Raw genomic sequence first — 10,845 nt, 5'->3', positions numbered from 1 at the left:
GGTCAATCATCCGGGTACTTCTGTGAAAGAATTTCACAGTTCAGCTGTGTCAGTGCGCGCCAATCCTCTCCTTGTCTGACTGGGCGCCTTGGAGACGCGGGCGATTTCTTTCATCACGAGAGCAAAGAGCGACCGATCTCGTACAGTGAGATCTCGCCTTCTAGCCGGGAGATCGCCACGCGATACATCTCACGTGCCATTTGTTTACATCGGAGCGGGGGATGGTGAAGAACCGGCGTCCACATCGTGTTCTCGTCTCTTCTCTCTTTCACTGATCTCAACGCAAAGTTCAACGAGGCCGCGTTGGGGACCATGCAGGAGCCAGAAAAGGTGAGGAATGAGTGGAAATTGGGAACGGGACCCTTGTTTTGCGGTCAGCGATTTGATTAGCTAATCGCCACGAATTGCTTGCTCGGTGACTGACAGGCTCAACATGAAGGCATGGCTGAGGGAGACGAGGCTCTAGGTCAGACGCCGGTGCAAAGCGAGGATGTCGAGTCGGCTCAACAGCCGAGTCTCGTGAATGGTGTTGAAGCGAAGGACGTCGAGGTGGAGAGGAGTGGGGAAGACGGTGTTAGTGAAGGACTGCAGGAGGACGATAGGGACGACAAGAAGGTGAGTTGCAGGAGTGAAGCAGTGGCGATGAGAACAGCTGATCCACGCCTTGTTGCCTGTTGCCCGCAGCGACTAGTCCTGTCGATATTTCTTCTAACTGGATCTTGTTCCAGGTGGCTAGTTCGAGAGGTAGAGTACCGCATAGAAGATATCTAACATCTGGAAGACAGGTTAGTCCAGTTTCTACCTTCGTTAGTCAATCTAGGAGGGTTGGAGTTCGAGTATTGGAGGAGTGCACGAAAGGCGGTCGAGTCGGCGTGTTTCTTCAGCTGTCAGTTGCAGTTGTACTACCAATTAAGAACTAGATGATTCTTGCGATTTCCCTCGTGTAGAGAAAACGAAATGGTGTGAATGAAGCCTCCTTTTAGCGCACCCTCCATTTCATTGCGCTTTCTACGTGGCCACGCATTCCCGGATTGAATAAACGGTCACTTTGCGCATTTGCTGTCACAATTTGGTCATTTATGTCTCTTCGAGTCGAAACGAAGGGTGAAAGATGGCGTGGCTACCGGGTCGCACGCGTGCCTTGCGTTCTTGGGGTAATCTTCGTGTAAATTCAATTAGTAAAGAAAACTTCTCCACCTACTGCTAATGCTACGTCGCACTGGAAGTCGGACGCTCGTATTGCAACGAGCGTATTTACTCGTCGTTGGGGTGACTGTGTGTATTCTAGGCTTCTGAACATAACTATTCATACAATGAAGAAAGGGGTGGGGACTTGGCTTCCAGCCACTGTCTCTGCTATGCAGATGACTATGCTAAGTGGGCGTATAACGGGAAGAGGGGCTGGACTGACAGACTGCGTCTATAGAATTTAGAACGAGAAGAAGGGAAGAAAGACAGCGGGGCGTCATTTTACAGCGTTATGTTGTATTGGATGAGACCCGAGTAATGGCACGACGTCTCCAGGGACACAGACCTCCCGCTGGGCCGGTGTATCTATGCTATTGAATTATTAGGCTAATGTTTGCCGTTTCAGACTAGGACCTTCTACAATACGAGAGTTGGACGGCCTGCTGGACCGATCAACCCAGCCGCATGGCAGCAGCAGCAAGCATGGCAATCATATATTCACAATCAGCGTTATGCAAACGCATACATGTCACAATATGGGGTAAGTGAAGGCGGAAAGATTGGGTAGGAGTAGTTGATAAGTGATGTGTGTGGTCGCTACATTAACTTGAAGTTTCAAGACACTCATCCTTAGTGGTAAGAAATAGACTGAAAAGTTGCCTCAAATTGATACAGCAAGTTGCTTTGTCTTGTTTGAAAATTGGTATGGTTAGGTGTGAGTGTAGTAGGTTCATGTAGTTGTTAGTTTGTCCTTGAATAGTCTTGTGTTTTTGTCAGTCAGTAATCAAACGTTTTATTCACAAAGATGTCACATTACGTTGAATGTTGCTTGTCTGTGTAAGGATTGACTGTGCAGTCTTTCATGGTCAGCGATCTTATAGAGACTTTATTACTGAGTTATTACTGAAAGCACTCGGTAGTAATCACAAATTTGTTTTATTATGCTTAACATGGGCGGGGAGATCTTACTATTGTGTGTGTGTGTGTGTGTGTGTGTGTGTGTGTGTGTGTGTTTGTGCGTTTGTGTCTGTCTGTGTGTGTGTGTGCACATGTGCGTGTGTGTGTGTGTGTGTGTCTTTGTTTGTGTGTCTTTGTTTGTGTGTCTGTCTGTCTGTCTGTCTGTCTCTGTGTGTGTCTGTGTGTGTCTGTCTGTCTGTCTGTCTGTCTGTGTCTGCGTGTCTGTCTGTCTCTCTCTCTCTCTCTCTCTCTCTCTCTCATGTCTCTCTCTCTCTCTCTCTCATGTCTCTCTCTCTCTCTCTCATGTCTCTCTCTCTCTCTCTCATGTCTCTCTCTCTCTCTCTCATGTCTCTCTCTCTCTCTCTCTCTCTCTCTCTCATGTCTCTCTCTCTCTCTCTCTCATGTCTCTCTCTCTCTCTCATGTCTCTCTCTCATGTCTCTCTCTCTCTCTCTCTCTCATGTCTCTCTCTCTCTCTCATGTCTTTCTCTCTCTCTCTCTCTCTCTCTCTCTCTCTCTCTCTCTCTCTCTCTCTCTCTCTCTCTCATGTCTCTCTCTCTCTCATGTCTCTCTCTCTCTCTCATGTCTCTCTCTCTCTCTCTCTCTCTCTCTCTCTCATGTCTCTCTCTCTCTCTCTCATGTCTCTCTCTCTCTCTCTCTCATGTCTCTCTCTCTCTCTCTCATGTCTCTCTCTCTCTCTCTCATGTCTCTCTCTCTCTCTCTCATGTCTCTCTCTCTCATCTCTCTCATGTCTCTCTCTCTCATGTCTCTCTCTCTCTCTCTCTCATGTCTGTCTGTCTGTCTGTCTGTCTGTCTGTCTGTCTGTCTGTGTCTGTGTCTGTGTCTGTTTGCTTGTCTGTGTGTCTGTGTGTCAAACTTAATAAATAATTTTTATTTTTATTACATAATAAATAGAACTCATTATTTTTCAGTATGCAAATCCTTATACTACTACCAGTTGGTATCGTGGTGATTTTCGTCCGTCTTCTGTTGGGTCTCCTCATGGTCTTCATCTTGTTAGTCGCTCACAGCCTCAACAGGAGCAACTTAGTGCAACTAATATTTACATACGTGCTCTTGCACCAGACACAAAGGATGAGGATCTAGAAGAGTTGTGTAGAGAGTATGGAGAAATATCTAGTGTAAAGGCAATTATTGATAAGAACTCAGGAGATTGTAAAGGTAATCAATTGTGTGTGCTGATGTTGTATGATTCGTTGCTTACTGCTTGTGACTAGGATATGGTTTTGTTGATTTTGTATCACATGATGATGCTAAGAGAGCTGTAGAGCAGTTAAAACGCCGTAGTTTGCAAGCTCAATTTGCTAAACTTACTGCTAATGACCCACAGTGGAAACGACAGCAGGAAGCTGACCCTACGAATCTGTATTTACAGAATTTACCCAAGACTTTGGATGAAAAGGTTTGGACGTATTTGCAAATTAGAATTGCACCAATACTGGTGTTTGTGTAGAGTACATGCACGTATGTCTGTCTGTCTGTCTGTTTGTGTGTCTTTTTGTCTGTCTGCTTGTCTGTGTTTGTCTGTCTGCCTGTCTGCTTGTCTGTGTTTGTCTGTCTGTCTGGCTGGCTGTCTGGCTGTTTGTCTGTCTGCTTGTCTGTGTCTGTCTGTCTGCCTGTCTGCTTGTCTGTGTTTGTCTGTTTGTCTGTTTGTGTTTGCCTGTCTGTCTGTTTGTTTATTGAAGAACATTTATGAAGACATCAACGCTAATACAGAAAAGGCGACATATAGCGCTACTAGATACATGCCCCATCCTTCATATGGGCAAGATACTGAAGTGTTCTGATGGAAGACGCAGTCTGAGTGTGTGTGGACATGTCACGTGCAATATTTTGTTGCGATGTCTTGGCTGTTCTGCTTCCCCTTTGCATGCCAAGTGTGCGTGCGTGCGCACACACGCACACACACACACACACACACACACACACACACACACACAGACAATCTGAGATTAGTTAAAAATGCAAAGCATTGTTGGGGCGAGCCTCAGTGAGAACAGACAGATTCGAGACACAGTGATTTGTCGTCACGGTTAGCATGCACGTTTACGTCTACTGCTAACGTAAATTTCTTTGTTGTTTTGAGTTCCAGCCTGTTTGCATTGTCGTAGTAGTCCCGTAGTCCCATGGCGCACAGCAATCAGTTATGAACATCTTCCTCTCTCGTTGTGTCAGCTACGAACAATGTACATGTATGTAGAAATTTGAAGTAGACACAAACCGATTCGTACATGCACCTCCTCGCAATGCAGAACGCAAGCCACATTGTTGTGTGTATGCTCCTACCGTTCGTAGATAGTCTAGCAAAGAAATTTACCTGTAAATTTGTCTGCTTCAAATCAAGCTACGTGTAGTTCATTCACATGCAGTCGTACATGGACACACACGTTTGGACATCACTGAGAACACGGACAGAGTGCCGCTTGCGTAAATTTCTTTGCAAAGCGACGTGTTCTCATATTTGTTGTATTTTTGGTCACAGTCATCAAGCCATCTGTAGAAGCTCAAGTCTTGCTGTTTGCACATTCTCTTATTAGTCCTGTGGTACTGGCACGCAGCAACGTGGTACATAGTGACATCACAATGTCTGTGATTGGCTCAAATCAACGTTATTTCCGTCGTACCATCACACACATCTCAACACAGTACAGTACACATGGGAAGGTCTCGCTAAGGCTTGCCCCAACTAGAAGAGTTCAAGATAAACGACCATAGTGGCCATAGAAGAAAAACACTAACTGTCTGTCTGTCTGTCAAAGAAATATATATGTATATTGTGTGTGTGTGTGTGTGTGTGTGTGTGTGTGTGTGTGTGTGTGTGTGTGTGGAGCTATCTCCGCAACTGACCTTAAGGTTGACATCATTCACGAATGACGTGGAGGGCTTGACATTTGTCCATTTGTGTGTGTGTGTGTGTGTGTGTGTGTGTGTGTGTGTGTGTGTGTGTGTGTGTGTGTGTGTGCATCTGCAGCTGCAGCTGTGTTTGTGTAATTTATGTATTTAATTTGCTTATATTTATGTATATTTCTTTCTGATTGCTTTGTGTCTTTTACTTTGTCGGCTTTCTTTGTCCCATTCGTTTCCTATTTGCAACTGTAACATCCACAGTCTATTAACTCACAAGTTGATTGATTGACATGTGTCCTTGTATAGCAATTGGAACAGATGTTAACTCCATATGGTAAAGTTGTGTCAACAAGAATCATGAAAGATCCTATGACTAACCTTAGTAAAGGTGTTGGATTTGCACGGTGCTGAGACCAACCAATGCAAGTTTCCCGCATTCATTTCCTATAGCAATTCTTGTGTATTCACATAGAATGAGTGCAAAAGAACAATGTGATGAGATCATCAAGAAATTCAATGGCACAACTCTTGCTGGTGCTGACCAGCCTCTTGTTTGTAAGTTTGCCGAAGCGGCGTCAAACAAGCGTCGATTCCACACGACTCCGATGGATCACAGACGGTTGAGTGGTGATGCAGAGCTACTGAACGAGCATCAGAGAATCGGTGATACACGTTAGTGCTTCGTTTTGGGTGTTAGTTTGTGAAATTTGCTTGTGTGTTTAGGTCACCAACGAACGTTAGGTAATACAATGATGCCTGGTCAGTATGTGCAAGGCATTCCATCTCCACAAGGATCGTATCATATGGCACATGCTCAACCAAACTGGATGCAGACACAGCAAGGATACATTGTACAGCCTGCTGTGCAATCGGTATGTCATATCGTTGGCATCGGTGTTTGCTAGCTCTGTTGGAGATCCGTTACGTCTTTCTAAATCATTGAAATGTTGTTCTTCATGATATAACGTTTGTCTGTCTCTGTCTCTGTCTGTCTGTCTGTCTTTGTCGCTCTGTCCATCTGTCTGTTTGTCTGTCGGTGTCTGTCCCTTTGTCTTTCTGTTTGTCTGTCTGTCTCTCTGTCTGTCGGTCTCTCTGTTTGTCTGTCTGTCTGTCTCTGTCTCTCTGTCTGTCGGTCTCTGTCTCTCTGTCTCTCTGTTTCTCTGTCTGTCTGTTTGTCTGTCAGTCTCTCTGTCTGTCTGTCTGTCTCTCTGTCTGTCTGTCTCAGTCTCTCTGTCCGTCTCTCTGTCTGTCGGTTTCAGTCTCTCGTGATGTCAAGTTTTTGCGGCGATTGCAAATTGGTTGTTGCAGCCGACAGTTACAGTCGCCAATCATCAGTCTATGGATCAGAATGTACACTACACGAATATCGTCCCTCACCTCACCAGCCAAATGCAGCATATGCATCTGTCCTCTCACTCTATTCCTCAGCAACAGCAGCACCAGTCGCCGTACGTTGCTACTCAACTACAGCATCCACCGCAACAGTCACAGTGGGCTCTTTCACATCACCAAGGACCACTAATGCACTTGCAAACAGAGGTATACACTCTTGCGTAGTCAGTGGTTGTTCATGACTCTGAGTCTACATGTTACTTGGTGCTAGTGTGTGTGGTTAGTTGAAATATCTTTGCAGGTGTCCTTGTGCATATGTAAGATATTGCTCACATGCTCATCCACCTGCCTGTATGACTTATGGCTTGGTATATACACATACATTGTTTTTACCAATGCCTTGTCACCGGCTAGTGTGTGTGTGTGTGTGTGTGTGTGTGTGTGTGTGTGTGTGTGTGTGTGTGTGTGTGTGTGTGTGTGTGTGTGTGTGAGTGTGTGTGTGTGTGTGTGTGTGTGTGTGTGTGTGTGTGTGTGTGCCTGCTTGTCAGTCAGGAGCCTGCAGCAGACATTGTTCTTGTGCAATGCAGTTGTGTTGTTTAGGATGGTGTTGGCCTTGTTCATTCTTCCTCGGATGCTTCCCCTGACCTTCCATTGAGTATGACACTTACTCCTCAGCAACACACTGGACAGACGTTGTTATCCCCTACTGACCACATGTCACCCCAACTGTTGAGCCATGAAGATCACCTACAGCTTCCAAATTTTAACTACAGGTACGGATACTGTTAGATAGATCAGTGGTTGGACAATTAGCTTATGCATGTACATTGTCTGTGAATGTGCAAGGCATTTTAGTAGGCTGCATTGCTGTCTGTCTGCATTATGTATCTTGTTCCCATTCTTTGTCATTCCTACTTTTGTGACTTCATGTACCACTTGCATCTGAATGCACTCATTCTCTGCCTTTGTCTTTGTGTAAAATCTCGTTGGTGTTTGTTCTCAAATTTGTATTGTATGTGACCTACAATGTCTTGATTGCTCGTTTGTTGTAGTGGTCATCATGCAGCTTGGCCAACCTCTTGATGTATTATGTATTGTCTTGATTGGATTATGGAGAGATGGGAGAGACATGTCAGTGAGTGATGCGATATTCAGAGAATGAGAACTGTGTGGTTTAATTAATATTAGCAACTTCTCAGATGAGAGAACTAATTTTTGAATGGTGAGATGTGAATTCCCGATTAATATGTGTAGAGTCCTTGTGAAAATGTCCCAAGCTTAGTTGTGAGTAGTGTGAATAGTGATACTCCTGCTGTGTTGTTTTATGCCTAGAGACTCAACACTCTAGTTTCTGCTAGTTTTGTACCCGTCAAGATTTTAAGGAGTCTATTTTTCGTGTGAAGCCACCCAACCCAAATACACCAGGTCTACTATCCTGCTGATATGGTGTGTTGCATCTTTGTATGCTATGTTGTTGTACATTTTAATCCGTATGGGCATAGTTAGTTAACATACAAACACTTACATACCTGACACCATGTGAACAGAGAGGAAGAAATGAATTCAGACGGGGTACCAAGCCAGAGAGGGCTAAACTAACAGACAGAGATATGACAAACCAAGTCATAAGGGAGAAGGATGAACAAGACAGCAAATGTCAGGATTACAAGTCGTGTTAGCAGAGACAAATCACCACCACAATCATGTCAATAAGAACGAATAACTATTCGTCAATCCATCGTTTACCCACATGTTTAACACATTGGTTTGAGATGATGTTCGGTGATTGCTTGTGGAATGGTTACTCACAGACTATGTAACTGCAAGATATTCACTTTAGTGCAAGTTCTATTTCTTCACTTTGTAGGTCTGGACTACAGGATGAGAAGCATTTGCAGCAGCAGTTGGCGTAGACACAAAATACATATCAGCAAATACAATGTGCTCATAACATAAAATTGTTACTTAAAATTAAGAGGCTGTGAGATGCTTGCAGCTCTTGTCGTCCTCTGTATGAAAGCTACATTGTACGTTTAGGTCATTACTGGCGATGATAGTGTTGAGTACTATCCTGACCATACATGCTGATGTTTAGCGTTGAAACAATAGGACGAGTTCACAGTGTTTTGTCATTGGGAAAAGATCAACTGGTGCTGCTTTCACCAGTTGAAAAGGCTTGCCTTTCATCTTGGCACTTGATGGTCGACAGAGACTGAAAAATAACATTAGCAGTTATTAGGATACAGTTTATGGTAGAATTAATTAATGCACACCTGTTTGCAGGTTATATCTACTGTAACTATGGTGGATGTGCATAACTTTGTCATTGTTATGTCCAGTCCATCACTGCTTTGCTTGTCTGACCCACATGCTGATGCACCACCTACTGTATTATAACCCACTTACTGTATTGTACACCCTACTGTATATACCCACGTGACTTACAAATATGCCTGACCAACAGCTAGTAACATTAGCATCATTGTTCACTTACTCTATCATGTTTCTGTAAGCTCCTGTGGGATTGCATGCTACGTACACAAGTGTCTTCAATCCCTTACATCTCCTAATAATATGCATAACTTTTGTGTGCAAACCAGCACGAGGTGGATCCACAATTCCAACTATTTGTCCTCCTACATGGTCAAGGTCACTCACTGTAGTTGACAGAACATCCTCTGCCTTACCACATACAAATCTTGCATTTGATATGCCATTCAAAGTGGCATTGATTTGTGCATCTTGTACAGCCTGAGAAACCATTTCTATGCCTGTCACTTTACACACGTCCTTTGCCATAGATAATCCAATAGTTCCTGTACCACAGCATATATCTATTACGTGTGTATCTAAGTCGACAGCAGACCATTCCCGAACCAAGCCATAGAGGATTTCAGCTGCTGGAGTGTTTATTTGAAAAAACGCATCTGGTGAGATTTGGAATGTTAATCCAAGAAGAGACTCTCTGATGTACGGGGAGCCTAGGAGCAGCTCATAGGTTGACGCACACACTCCAACATTGACTGTCCTGTCACACTGAAACATTAACGAAGTTATTGCTGAATGCCTGAACTGGAAAAAGTCCTTTAGTTTACTCATTTCTTCCTTGACTTCAGTGTCCTCTAGTTGCTGTGGATGGATATGAACAACTGCCATGACTTCACCAGAAGATGCCGTACGCACTGTCAGCATCTTCCAGTAGCCTGTGTGATCAAACGTATTGTAAGGCTTCAGTTCTGACTGTCGGATATACTGCTGAAAGATATCTGCCATATCGTTTGCAACTGGAGGCGTGTGAATGCAACTGGTTGGCTTAACTACCAAGTTATATCCGTCTTTGTATTTCCCTAGTCGAAATCCAACTGTAGGTTGACCATCCAAGCCAGGACCAGCATTGAACTCACACTTATTTCTGTAATGTGACTGAACTGGTGAGGCCCTTACACTTGCCAGTGGGCAACAGAGACCTTGGTTTTCATTTGTATGATGACTGACCCAGTCACCTGCATTGACCTTTTCTAACTGACTTGCTAGCGTCTCTAGGAATTTCGCGTGGTCTTGCCATTTCATCTTCAGCTGCTCTTCATATTCCATCTTCCACAGAGGAGTCACTTGGTTGTTCAGTTGTTCTTCAATAGACTCGCTTTGCTTTAATCTCTTTGCTGATGGACTACCCTGCATTTCAGAGTTTCTCTTCATGACAGGTTGTTGTGTTGCTTTTGCTCTCTTTACCGTCAGAACTCGTTTCTTCCACTCAAATCCATTGATTTTTTGCATTGCTGTGTCTGCCTCTTCTTCACAATGGAAGGTTGCAAACGCCCAGTTGGCTCTTGGCTGGGCTTTTAGCTTTGCGACATTGAGATTTAAGCGCTTAGTGAGAACATCACGCAGCTGCCTAAAACCAAAGTGTGGAGGAAGATTACCAATTCTAACTTTATAATTTTCTGTAGTGTGCACTTCATCAACACAAATTTCTCTGACATCTTGCTGTGGCGCGGACTTGACTGACATATCCAGGCGCGACTTATCAGTAGTAAGGCTATGGATGTCATCCAGCGCGGGTTTGACTTCCAAAGGCGCGTTAAAAGTATTAGACGCAGACTTGGCCTCCGAGCCTGCGCACATCCCTTCATGTGGACTTGAAGAGACATTATGGCCGCATTCCTCAGTTCTTTCTGGGAACCATTCACCTGATTGTGCAACAACATTGGTTATCGAAGAATCCATTGCAAAAGAGCGCAAAGTACAGATCGCTCGACAGTTATTTGCTAAGGCTAGAAACAAACTAGAATGAGAAATATGGCGCAAAAAAACAGCTGAAACGGGCCCGGGGACGCCGTTTCATTCACAGTTATCACTAGCCTCCAACTGCAACATTCCTCAGACGGTATCGCAGGTCCGTTAGCACGAAATGAAGACACTTATCTAGAGAGCGCTTGATACATAAACTCGCGATGTTGATTGGAGGCAGGGCACAGTCTCTTGGAGTATCCGGGATATTG

At 44.3% G+C, this 10,845-nt stretch overlaps 2 protein-coding genes across 3 annotated transcripts; one reads left to right on the top strand and one right to left on the bottom strand.

Annotated features, from left to right (window-relative positions):
- Positions 1–52: 52 nt before the first annotated feature.
- LOC134193105 (RNA-binding motif, single-stranded-interacting protein 1-like) lies at positions 53–7,785 on the top strand. Its single transcript, XM_062661894.1, has 12 exons — positions 53–330; positions 427–615; positions 729–785; positions 1,595–1,729; positions 3,076–3,325; positions 3,382–3,566; positions 5,318–5,415; positions 5,484–5,674; positions 5,735–5,883; positions 6,320–6,550; positions 6,944–7,116; positions 7,396–7,785. Exons 1-12 carry the CDS (start codon positions 313–315, stop codon positions 7,424–7,426), a joined length of 1,707 nt encoding a protein of 568 aa, XP_062517878.1. The 5' UTR covers positions 53–312; the 3' UTR covers positions 7,427–7,785.
- A 175-nt stretch (positions 7,786–7,960) lies between these two features.
- LOC134193104 (tRNA (uracil-5-)-methyltransferase homolog B-like) lies at positions 7,961–10,842 on the bottom strand. 2 transcript variants are annotated; one of them, XM_062661893.1, is made up of 3 exons: positions 10,706–10,842; positions 8,838–10,617; positions 7,961–8,555 (listed from the first exon to the last, which is right to left on the bottom strand). In XM_062661893.1, the coding sequence occupies exons 2-3, from the start codon at positions 10,568–10,570 to the stop codon at positions 8,435–8,437; spliced, it is 1,854 nt and encodes a 617-aa protein (XP_062517877.1). In that variant the 5' UTR covers positions 10,571–10,617; positions 10,706–10,842; the 3' UTR covers positions 7,961–8,434. The 2 variants fall into 2 exon arrangements, 1 of the variants encoding a protein (XP_062517877.1); XR_009972008.1 differs by having other exon boundaries at positions 8,426–8,555; positions 8,617–10,617.
- Between the last annotated feature and the right edge of the window lie 3 nt (positions 10,843–10,845).

This window comes from Corticium candelabrum, chromosome 17 (assembly GCF_963422355.1).
Source record: "Corticium candelabrum chromosome 17, ooCorCand1.1, whole genome shotgun sequence".
Classification (NCBI taxonomy): Eukaryota; Metazoa; Porifera; class Homoscleromorpha; order Homosclerophorida; family Plakinidae; genus Corticium; species Corticium candelabrum.
The sequence above is the reverse complement of the archived record's forward strand: the minus strand, read 5'-3'. Positions and strand labels throughout refer to the sequence as shown.